We start from the raw sequence: 12737 nt of genomic DNA on the forward strand, positions 1-12737 counted from the left end.
AAACGCGTTTTTGCGGAAAACCACATTTTTGCGGTTTTGGCGGGAAATCGTGTTTTGCGGTTTTGGCGGAAAACATGTTTTTGCGGTTTTGGCGGAAAACATGTTTTTGCGGTTTTGGCGGGAAAACGTATTTTACGGTTTTGGCGGAAAACCACATTTTGTGGTTTTGGCAGAAAAACGTGTTTTGCGGTTTTGGCGAGAAATTGCGTTTTTGCAATTTTGGCGGGAAAACGAGATTTTTCGGTTTTGGCGGGAAACCAAGATTTTGTGGTTTTGGTGGGAAAATGCGTTTTTGTGTTTTTGGCGGGAAACGAGATTTTTCGGTTCTGGCGGGAAAATACATTTTTGGCGGGAAAATGATTTTTTGGCGGAAAACATGTTTTTGCGAGAAAACGAGATTTTTCAGTTTTGACGGAAAAATGAATTTTTCGGTTTTGACGGAAAAAATATTTTTGTGATTTTGTCAATTTTTACGTGGGACAAAATGATATTATATTTAGGTTAATAATTTGTGAATTATATTAGGGGCATAATAGACATTATACTATTTTGAATGAACCATCTCCATTCAAATGATCCAAATTGGTTCATTTGAATGGACTTTAAAATTAAACTTAGATTTTCAAAAGTCATCCGAATGATCTATCTGAATGAATTGTATTTTTAGTGTCTAAACAAACAAAACTCTCATCTTCATCCAAATGGCTCATCCAGATGGAGAAACAAACAGGACTTTTGTGGCCTAAATGGACCATGTAAAGGGCCTCCTAAAACCCTTTCTTACAAGTTTCGAAATTATTAGCCCAATTAAGTGGGCCTCAAATTATTATTACTGGTCAATCGGATTCTCAAGAATTTTTTACGGGTTCGAATTCATGAATTTTAAATCCATTTAAATATTATAAAAATTCGTGCCTGCTTCTGTTCAGGTTTAGTTACATTTCCAAAATCATCCAAAATAGCTTCGATTTCGGATATTAATCGCTTTATCAGTTCCAAAAATATTAATTTGTAACAACTTTTTTGATTTTTTTTTTTGGTTGGCTTCCTCAAACCATATTAACAACGATACCTAATATATAACATCAAATATGAGCATGACAAACAAAAGCGTTGTACGACCAAAAAAACATACATACCTTTTTTTTTTTTTTTGTAACCACATTTTATTAACTTATATCGTAAAAGGAAAATACAAGAAATCAATCAACCAACAAGGAGGAATAGGAAAATATAAAGAAGAACAATCCATTGTAACACCATACTTCGCCAAAGCATCAGCCGCTTGGTTCCGTTCCCGATTCACATATTCCAGTGAGCTTTCCGGTAAAAGTTGCATCCAATGTCTTATATCACAGAGAAGATTCCCCAGAACCACATGATCCTTCACTTGATTGATTATTAAAACTAATTCCTGATTATCACTCTCAAACCAAACTTTCCTCCAGCCACGAATCCAGATTTGTTGAAGTGCATAAAGGAAGCTTAAAGCTTCACCTTCTAACGATGTGCTCTTTCTTGATATCTTCACACTGCCTGCACCCACACACTCTCCTCTATCATTTCGTAAAATCCATCCAAGTCCTCCCGACTCAGTTGCAGAATTAGAGCTATAGTCAAAGTTACACTTTAACCAATCAGACGGTGGACATACATACATACCTATATTGTAGTACGTAAACTAACTAACATTAACATACTACGGAAGGATGCTGAGAGAAGCTGTGGCGACTCGCTCGCTCGCTCGAGAGGAGAGATATCTATAATCCTTTACGGATGAGAGAGGGCCTGTTTATATATAGCCCTTGGATCTCAAATGAAAAAAAAAAAAAATAGTTTTGAAATATTTTCAAACCGTCCGATCTGGTGCATTCTTTCCTTTTTCCTTTTTTTTCCTTCTGGAAACATGCATTCGGTCTCCGATTCTTATTTGGGGTGTAACTAGAAATCATTTACAGGAATATTATGAATTAATGGAATGAAATTAAATGGAATGAAGAGGAATGGAATAGAAATAAAATACATTTATTAATTAAACTAAAAATAAAATTATGCATTCCATTCATTCTATTTGTTCCGTACCTTTTACGTTGCTGAATGATTTTACAAAGAAATTATTTGCTTTCCATTGATTCTAAAAAAGTTTTAGGAATGCTTTATGAATGAACTTTTTTGTAACTGGTGTATTTTTCAAAGAATTGAATGGAATGGTTCATTCCATACATTCATATTCCAAAGTTCTTTCATCCAGTTACAGCCTTGGTCTTTCAGGTGATGAATGGTTTTTCAGGTGATGAATGGTTGAAAGTGAAACTTGAGGAAGGGGTTTTAAGAGGATACATGTTGTTGAAAGACATATCTCCTTCCATGATACCGATACCTATGTATAAGTAAATAAGGAGATAGGGAAAAAAATTTACCTTTTCAATATTACTAATTTCTGATAATCTTGTCTTTACATTTTTAATTTAACTATATATTCTGATAATCTTATTCATTGTTTGTGGTAGGTAATGTGGTCTAGCTAGCTTCTTTTGCTAGGCCAGTGGTAGTGCCGTTTGACTACATGCTATATATCCGCCAATCTTACCAAAGACAGATTTCAATTCTTGTCACATTTGCTTATTTTGAACAAAAAAAAGAAGTTTATGCTTATCTTTTTAGGATTGATGTTTGGATTGTGGCAATACAGTTTGGTTACAAGATTATCAGAATCAGATTTCTTATGTTGTTGTTTCTTCAGGCAATGATGATGCTTTACTAGTTAACTTTGATATAGCTTTTAACTTTGATATACAATATCCAAACGACAAATAACAAAATAATTAGTTGTACTTAGAAAGTTTTATCAGGCTAACAACACTTTAAATCATATGTTGTTATGAATTATTAGACAACTAATATTATGTTTAACCGAATATGTGAAATTGTTAACATGTTAACATATCTAGTAAGTTATAAAAATGTTTTTCAAATTTGTACCATCTTCTAATGACAACTAATAAAATAATTAGATCTACTTAAAAAATTTATCCAGCTAACGGTATTTTAAATCATATGTTAATGCAAACTAATTTGAAGCTAATATGTTTAGCCGAGCATGCGAAAATTTTAACTCAAATCAAATTCAAGTAGCTAGCCTAGCAAAACTGTTTATGAGTGAAAGAGATCAATTTAGACATCAATACCATCGATGTTGATGATCCTTTGCCGTTAACCATCACATGATCTTGTTGAAGTTTGTAGTAGTGAATGGTCAGATGTGGGGTTTTTTCATGCTCTGTGTGTAGATTTGTAGATGAAAAAGAATCATAGGAAAAATGGAGGAAAAAAATGATTAAGAAGGAGAGAGATAGGAACAAATTATCAAGGTAATTTTTATATTTTCGTAGAGAAGATGGCTACTTACATATATATATATATGTACATATTTATATTACATTATACTATTTTCGTTTCCGAAAATAAGGTTTTCTAGATTTTATTCTTGTTCCACAAAGATATATCTATTTATATAAAGTTCACTTTACCCTCTCCAGAGCCCTCCACGTCATAAACTCGAGGTAGGAGACAGCAACACGTGTCTAGATAACCAAAGTTCTGCGTTTCATTTATTCCTTTTGATATTTCGTTTGGGTTTTGGGTTACACGGATTTTAAAATGGAGCTATGAAAAGCCCAACTTGATAATAGGTTAAATCACTCAAAACGCGTCGTTTCTTTTTTCAATGGTTCGACATTGTTTTCTCCGGCGATGTAGTCTCCAACACGAGGGTTTCGATTCATCTTCTTCCCCCCGACCCTTGTTTTTACCAGTTACGCATTCATCTTCTTAAAGTCTTGATTCCATCATCCCTGATCTTCATAAACAGAGTCTTTCACAAACCAAATTTTTTTTTGAAAGTTCAGTTGTTCAATTCAACTTAAGATATTCTTTTTTCTAAAGTTTTCAGTTCAATTGTGGTTTAAGAGATATGTTTAAATGTTCTCTTGGAGTATATATATGTTTGAAAAAGGTTAGTGGAGGAGACGGTGGTGGTGGTAGCCAACAGCATGACGGCACTGAAACTGATAGGAAGAAGAAACGTTACCATCGTCACACCTCTCAACAAATTCAACGACTTGAATCGTATTTTCTACTCCCTCTCTCTCTCTCTCTCTCTTTTTTTTTGGATTCAGACACTCTTATAATGGGTTGAATCTATTGCAGGAGTTTCAAAGAGTGTCCTCATCCAGATGATAAGCAGAGGAACCAACTTAGCAGAGAATTGGGTTTGGCTCCAAGACGAATCAAGTTCTGGTTCCAGAACAGAATAACTCAGCTTAAGGTTGTGTCTTAATCTCTCTCGCTTTGTGTTTAAAATTTTGTCTGAATAAGATTTGTTGATACTGTTTCTGTATTGTTTCTGTAGACGCAACATGAGAGAGCAGATAACAATGCACTAAAGGCAGAGAACTACAAGATTCGATGTGAGAACATAGCCATTAGAGAAGCACTCAAGCACGCTATATGCCCTAACTGTGGATGTCCTCCCGTTACTGAAGATCCTTACTTCAATGAGCATAAGCTCCGGATCGAGAATGCACATCTTAGAGACAAGGTTTGTTTATTGATTATGGTTTAATCATTCAATCCCCCTCCTCTTTTCTAAATCCGATCTTTATTGCACAGCTTGAAAGAATGTCAACGTTGCATCAAAGTACATGGGAAGACCAATGTCCATGACTGGTCCTTCACTGTTGGATCTGTCCATGACTGGTCCTTCACTGGATTTTGATCTTCTTCCACGGAGTTCTATGCATTCTCAGCCTAATAACCTGGCTACTATATCAGACATGGACAAGCCTCTTATGAACGACATTGCTTTGACTGTGATGGAAGAATTGCTTAGGCTCCAAGCAATATTGGAGGGGATATTTGTCTTAAACACTCATCATGAGAGATGCTTTGGGATGATGGTATACTCGAAATTGTCTTTAGACCAGAAGTGTTGAGTTTTGTTCATTGCTCAAAGGGAAAAGAGAACTACTTCGGAAATGTTTTTGGAAGCTTGACTTGATTTGATTGCTTGAACAAATTAGAGATCAAGCAACCTTACACATAACGTCTGAAGGATCGCAAGTTCAATTATGGTGGGAAAGATATATTCTCCTAACTAAGTAGAGTTAATTTAACATGGTTTGTGCTTCGTTATAAGGAATGTACGGGGCTTCGGCCTAGAATTTCCCATTCTTAAAAGAAAGATACATATCGTCATGATGTTGTTGTTTTATGCTTCGGCTCTATTGATATATTTGTGTGAGCTTCACCATCTATTACGATCATGAAAAGCAGCAAAATTGTGTCTTTAGATTCTCAATGGTGCATGTATAATAATAGTATTTAACTTCAGAAGATACTGTCTCAGATTTTTGAAGAATGATACAATCAGTTTATTGTTACACGGTTTGAACTTCTCGCACTAATTATATATTTGTCCATCAGGCTCACTTGCAAGAAAATCTCTAATCCCTTTTCTCGCCATTATTTGTTGTATCAATGTAAAGATAAAGGTCATGGTTATTTTCATGAGCTTTAAATGAATTCAGTCATGAGAGCTTTTGACCATTAAGTATATGGAATAGATTTACTAGATTTGCCTCAAGGTTGTTTTGAAAATTAACCTTTAGTTACCCATTTTTTGTTTACAAAACCCATGTTACAATATCATAAATTTCATGCTACAATAGAAAATTAGAATCTTTCTTCCTCATCTATATATATAAATTATTAAAATATTATAAATATTGAAACTCTTCAAAAAACTTATGTTATATATATATATATATATATATATATATATATATATATATATATCTAAAAATTTACTAAACTAAATCACTTAAACTTAGCACAAAGAAACTAAAGTAATTTTATTCATTTACAAAGAACTACAAAATATTCAATTTAAACTATTAAAATTCAGAAACTAATAGAAAATTTAAAACTAAATAAAATATTTACGTAATAGTAAACAACGTAATAGTAAAAAAAGACGTAGATTACATATGTATCAAAGATAGCTGCTTTACACCTATACAACGACTTTAAACGAATTAAAATATTTGAAACATAATTTTATAGTTTGATATTTAAGTGTTAATTTAGAATATAAACAGTTAGATTTATACTTTCACTATTTTACTAAGGAAATATTATTTCTAGCCTAACATATACCATAACGAAATGCAATCATGTTGACCCCAATCTATTCATATAAATGATAATTATGAGAGCCAAAAACTTATTCTTAAGAACTTAAAATATAGTAAACCACAATTAAGCAACCAATTTTAGATTCAAATTTATCAAAAAACCATACAAGGAGAGCACCACATACACCTCATTCACTCAATATAATATGATATATGTCGTAATCAATTAATATAGACACAAACATCGGATTCAACTATAATTAATTTTAACATATATAATCCTTCGACATCCTAACATTCTCAAAAACCATAAACATTATTATATACTTCGCTTATCAAAAGTTTACAAAACACACACACAACGAAAATAATACAATTACATAACCTGTAAAACACAAAGGAAATCCATATAAAGACATGAATTACTTTAGGGATAATTTGAAATTTAAGTCATATTTGCAAAATAACCTTTAATAAGTTAGTTTAATGAAACTAAAATAAATATTAAAAGTATAATGCTATTTATCAAATATAATGCTATAACAAAAATATTTATTATGATGATCTCATAATTATTTTATTATTTTTTATTTAAAATATTTTTTAATCTATAGAATTTTTAATATTTCATAAATTAATATAAATTAATTTTTATTATAATTTTCCGCCCGTAGGGCGGACCGACTCTAGTTTTCTATATTTTTAAGGTATTTTTATACATTTGAGAAACATTAATTAAGAATGTTTGAATTGATTAAAAATTTATTAGTGGATAATTATTGGAAAATGTATAGAAAATAAATAGTAAACTAAATTTTAAATATTTATTATATTCTTAATAAACATGAAAACTCTAGAAAATCTTACTGGAACATAGGTATAGGTAGTATAAGTATATTGTTTCAAAAAAAAAGTAGTATAAGTATATATTAGCGTAATGAATACACAACTGTCAGAATCTATTAAAATCATACGTTCCCTACTTTATAATCTGGTCCATAAGGATCGTTTTGGTCATTTTCTATTTCTGCAAATTTCCAAATCATTTGTGTATTTGTATGCAATTCTCTCTAGAATATACCAAAAAATCTAATTTAAATAGATGAAACTGAAATCTATAAGGTTTCAAAATATATAATATCATGCATTGTTTAACCAATTCCAATGACAAAATCCTGATGTTTTTTAAGTTTCAAAAAGAAAAAAAATCCTGATGTTTTTAATTACCAATCAGCATTTGCATGCGACCAATATTTTGTTAAGAAACGCAGCGTTTAGGAAAGGAAATTTAAAAATAAAAACTGAATTCAGAAGATAACTCACCGGCCAATTTTTACCTTGAAACTACACGCTGTTTAGCACATTGAAACAACGACAACATGATGTTTCCAAACTCCACGCGGGAATTACGGAGATCTTATCCAACGACATTTCGTTTGTTGTTTTTTCTCACACGTTTATCCAAAAACAATTTGAAAAAGAGAGGGGGGGTGAAAAGAAGCCGTCGTGATCGGCCGAGTCTTCGTCCGCGTCACCGTTATCACCCTCTCTTATCTCGTCGCGATTCACATTGCAATCAATCAATCAAAAAAACAATTAAGAAAAAAAACATCCTCCATTTATTATTATTTTTCAAAAATTTACATGCCTCTCTGATTTTTTCTCTGTCCCCCAAGTAAACACGTTTCTTCTTGCTTCTCTGATTCTGGACCTACCCAAGTGCACACACGCTCAGGTAATTTCGTTATTTTCTGGGGTTTTGGTAACGGTGTTTGTGATTGATCTCTGGGTTTTCTCTCTCGATTCAAATTTCTGAGCTTTTTGAGAATTTTGATTATTCTCTGAGAATATTCTGAGTTTATGATCTCGTCGGAATCCCCTGTTTTCATCCACCCTGTCGCGATTAAAAGCTCTTATTTCAGGTTTTACACGCAAAAAGGATCATAATTGCTTCAGTTTTATTTGCCTAATTAGATCAAAACTCTGTTTCTCTGCACAACTCTGTTTCTATAAAAAACTCTGTTTCTCTACACAACTCTGTTTCTATGCATAACTCTGTTTCTATGCACAACTCTGTTTTTTTGCAGAACTCTGTTTCTATATAACTCTATCATAATACTCAAAAAAAAGTTTTTTTTTTGTCCTTGCAGTTGATAACATTAATCATCTCCGATGGATCATATAAGTAATGAAGCCAAAGTTGATACCTTTTCAATCGGACCAACATCCATCGTTGGTCGAACCATCGCCTTCAGAGTCCTGTTCTGTAAATCAATGATACAGCTCAGACGCGATCTCTTTCGCTTCTTGCTGCATTGGTTCCTTACTTTTAAGCTATCCATCTCACCCTTTGTATCCTGGTTTCATCCCCGGAACCCACAAGGGATCTTAGCAGTCGTCACGATCATCGCCTTCCTGTTGAAACGTTACACCAACGTGAAAAAGAAGGCGGAGATGGTTTACTGGAGGAACTTCTGGAGGAACATGATGCGCGCGGCTTTGACTTACGAGGAATGGGCTCATGCCGCTAAGATGCTAGAGAAGGAGTCGCCAAAGATGAATGAATCTGATCTTTACGACGAAGAGTTGGTTAAGAACAAGCTTCAGGAGCTTCGTCATCGTCGCCAAGAAGGATGTCTTAGAGACATCATGTTCTGTATGAGAGCTGATCTCGTGAGGAACCTCGGTAACATGTGCAACTCGGAGCTGCATCAAGGTAGGCTTCGGGTTCCTACACTTATAAAAGAGTACATCAACGAGGTCTCTACTCAGTTGAGAATGGTATGTAACTCTGACTCATTAGAAGAGCTTTCTTTAGAAGAGAAGCTTTCCTTCATGCATGAAACACGTCACGCCTTTGGTAGAACGGCTTTGCTTCTTAGCGGTGGGGCTTCTCTCGGTGCGTTTCATGTCGGTGTGGTCAGGACTTTGGTGGAGCATAAGCTCTTGCCTCGGATAATAGCTGGTTCTAGCGTTGGCTCCATAATCTGTTCGATCGTAGCCACAAGGTCTTGGCCGGAGCTACAGAGTTTCTTTGAGAACTCTTTGCATTCTCTACAGTTCTTTGATCAGCTAGGAAGCGTTTTCACAATCGTTAAAAGAGTCATGACGCAAGGCGCTTTACACGACATCAGACAGCTGCAATGCATGCTTAGAAACCTCACATGCAATCTCACGTTCCAAGAAGCTTATGATATAACAGGGAGGATTCTAGCGATAACGGTTTGCTCTCCAAGAAAGCATGAACCGCCTCGGTGTCTTAACTATCTGACTTCGCCTCATGTGGTTATATGGAGCGCAGTGACTGCTTCTTGTGCGTTTCCTGGTCTCTTTGAAGCTCAAGAACTAATGGCTAAAGATAGAAGTGGAGAGATTGTGCCGTATCATCCACCTTTCAATTTAGATCCTGAAGAAGGTACTGAATCATCTACACGCCGGTGGAGAGATGGTAGCTTGGAGGTTGACTTACCGATGATGCAGCTTAAGGAGCTGTTCAATGTCAATCATTTTATCGTGAGCCAAGCTAATCCTCACATTGTTCCTTTACTGCGTCTAAAGGATATAGTTCGAGCTTATGGTGGTAGATTCGCAGCAAAGGTATGTTTATCTATCTTATTAAAACAGAAACATTCTGATGGACCTAACATTTATTTTGTAAGTTTTTAAATTAAATACACTTTTATACTTTATAGTTAAAGATACATTAAATCACTAATGTTTCTTTCTTTATACTACTATCCCTGTTTCCAAACAATATACTTATTTCTTTATACTACTATCAATGTTTCTAAACAATATATTTTTATACTACTATCAATGTTTCCAAACAATACAATAAGTAATCTTAGTTATTTTATATCTATCATTTTGTAGAAACGTCATAATTTCATAAATTGCCAAATAATGAACTTTAAAATTTGGATTATAAGATTACAAATTATGAAACTATTACAATTTAAATCCAATTAGATTACATATCGGTCATCCATCAGTTCAATCGGTTAGTCTCGGGTTTTAGTGATTTTTAATATGAATATTTTGAAAACATAAATTGAATTGTCAGATCTCCGGATTAACCGGTATTGTCACAATCGGGTTGAATTTAAAAACACTGATTTGAAGCAAAAATATTTTAAATACACACTCTTTAAAATTACCAAAATATTTGTTAAGTTATTAGTGAAATTTTTCATCGTAAGATATCCCGCGCTTCAAAAGCGCGGGTCAAAATCTAGTATGTTTTATTAGGTATGACACATTTATCCAGAACCAAAAAAACAAAACATACTGAACCGAGTTAACCGAATCCGAACCAAATCGAACGAATTCTATATTCTAGAATCGGAAAAACGAAACCGAATAGTAAACCGAACTTCTAAAATCAAATAGTAATCCAAAACCAAATATTTTTAAATTACTATTTATAAACCGAAATACTCAAAACTACGAATTTTTCACCCTAAATATTTTAAATTATCTGAATTTTCCAATATTTTATGCAAATAACTTAAATTACCTAATATTTAATATGAAAAACTTGAATTATCCGATGTTTTTATCCATGCAAAATTACCAGAAAAATCGGAACCGAATTGGACCCATATTTTCGGATATTAGCTGGTTCCTAACTTTGCTACAAATCAAAAACTGACCCGAGTTTTGTAAATAACCGAACAGTTCCCGATATAGAACCAAAAACCCAAAAACTGAAATATCCGGATCAAAAACTGAACCGAAAACCATACGCCATAGGCTTATGTCTCATACTCAACTCAGTTTTGTTCCGGTCCCTTTTGTTATAACCGCTTTACTTGTCTTTTTGCCCTTTTAGCTTGCGCATCTAGTGGAGATGGAGGTAAAACATAGATGCAACCAGGTACTAGAGCTTGGCTTTCCTCTCGGTGGACTTGCAAAGCTTTTTGCTCAGGAGTGGGAAGGTGATGTAACAGTTGTAATGCCTGCTACTCTTGCTCAGGTTCTGATCTATGTTGTTGAGTCTTGTTAGAGAGATTGGACTTGTTAGATTCTTATTGTGTTGTGTTGTCTTGTGCAGTACTCGAAGATTATACAAAACCCTACTCATGTGGAGCTTCAGAAAGCGGCTAACCAAGGAAGGAGATGCACTTGGGAGAAGCTATCAGCCATAAAAGCAAACTGTGGCATCGAGCTTGCGCTTGATGACAGTGTAGCTATTCTTAACCATATGCGTAGGCTCAAGAGAAGCGCCGAGAGAGCCGCTGCTGCTGCTGCTGGCACGTCCTCGTCTCATCACGGTTTGGCTTCAACCACAAGGTTCAATGGTTCTAGAAGAATCCCATCTTGGAACGTCATTGCCAGAGAGAACTCGACTGGTTCACTCGATGAACTAGTCGCTGACAGTAATCTCCACGCGTCTTCAGGCAAGGCTTTGAGCGAGAGTGAAACAGAGAGCGTGGAGCTGAGTTCTTGGACTAGAACTGGTGGACCTTTGATGAGAACAGCTTCTGCTAATAAGTTCATTGACTTCGTTCACAGTCTTGATGTTGACATTGCATTGACCAGAGGATTTAGTAGCAGCCCGACTTCTCCAGCGGTTCCTGGCCCATTTAGTCCAAGCTTTAGCCCAGACTCAAGATCCATGGACAGCAATAACAACATGCTTGGAGCAAATACTTCAAGCATAATAGTTACTGAAGGTGATCTTCTACAGACTGAGAGAACGAGTAACGGTTTTGTGTTGAACGTTGTTAGAAGAGAGAACTTGGGAATGTCTATTGGGAATCAGAACACAGAGCTGCCAGAGAGTCTACAGCTCGATATACCTGACAAGGAGATGGATAGTAGCTCTGCATCAGAACATGAAGTAGACCAAGAAGGTGATGATGATGAAGAAGAGGAAGAACATAACTGCTCGGATCCTGTTACGGTTTCTTGAGAATATTCAGGTTTACAAGAACCGATGACTGGTAGTGTTATAGATGCTTAGTCTGATTGATTGGAGTGAGACTCTTGTTCAACAAGAGTTTGGATGTTTTCATAGTGCTTTGTAAATTGTAGTATAAGCCATAATGTGCATGTTGTGTATGTATGTATGTTTGCAATATTTATTATTTGAAAATTCAATTATTAATTTGTGGAATAGAATCCTTTTTAAATTAACAGTTTTTTTACGCAACAAAGTTGTGCCACAGAGCTTCCAAAGCAAAGCCTTGATGAACATACTCTTTATCATCAAACATTATTGTTAAGCATGGGAAGATATAAACAGTTCTCTCGATCTGTGTACTGCAATTTGGTGCAATATAGTCTCATAGTTCGAACATTTATCCTCTTTGTAGCTCAACAACTCAAGTGCAACGTGAAACACCACCTTGCCAAGAAGCCTGAACGTGCTCTCCGCACTCCTACTGAGACAAAACATATATAAGAAGTTTCTTAAGTTGTCTCCTCTTTGAAACATCAATCTCTGCTCTTTTTAAAATGTGATCACAAAAAAACGTAGAATCATCCAACTGGTATCTCTCTGGACATGTCATCCATCACAGTTGCTGCCACTATTTGCAA

The 12737-nt window shown here is 34.7% G+C and overlaps 2 protein-coding genes across 3 annotated transcripts; both read left to right on the top strand.

Annotated features, from left to right (window-relative positions):
- The first annotated feature begins 3705 nt into the window (after positions 1-3705).
- Positions 3706-5408, top strand: LOC130508755 (homeobox-leucine zipper protein HDG11-like). The gene is made up of 4 exons (XM_057004421.1): positions 3706-4128; positions 4210-4327; positions 4412-4600; positions 4672-5408. Exons 1-4 carry the CDS (start codon positions 3974-3976, stop codon positions 4723-4725), a joined length of 516 nt encoding a protein of 171 aa, XP_056860401.1. The 5' UTR covers positions 3706-3973; the 3' UTR covers positions 4726-5408.
- Positions 5409-7674: 2266 nt separating this feature from the next.
- LOC108818875 (triacylglycerol lipase SDP1) lies at positions 7675-12317 on the top strand. Of its 2 annotated transcripts, none has more exons than XM_018591827.2 (4): positions 7675-7929; positions 8345-9791; positions 11026-11169; positions 11248-12317. In XM_018591827.2, exons 2-4 carry the CDS (start codon positions 8367-8369, stop codon positions 12106-12108), a joined length of 2430 nt encoding a protein of 809 aa, XP_018447329.1. In that variant the 5' UTR covers positions 7675-7929; positions 8345-8366; the 3' UTR covers positions 12109-12317. The 2 variants fall into 2 exon arrangements, with proteins under 2 accessions (XP_018447329.1, XP_056858722.1); XM_057002742.1 differs by lacking the exon at positions 7675-7929 and adding an exon at positions 7980-8116.
- The last annotated feature ends 420 nt before the right edge of the window (positions 12318-12737 follow it).

This window comes from Raphanus sativus, chromosome 2 (assembly GCF_000801105.2).
Source record: "Raphanus sativus cultivar WK10039 chromosome 2, ASM80110v3, whole genome shotgun sequence".
Classification (NCBI taxonomy): domain Eukaryota; kingdom Viridiplantae; phylum Streptophyta; class Magnoliopsida; order Brassicales; family Brassicaceae; genus Raphanus; species Raphanus sativus.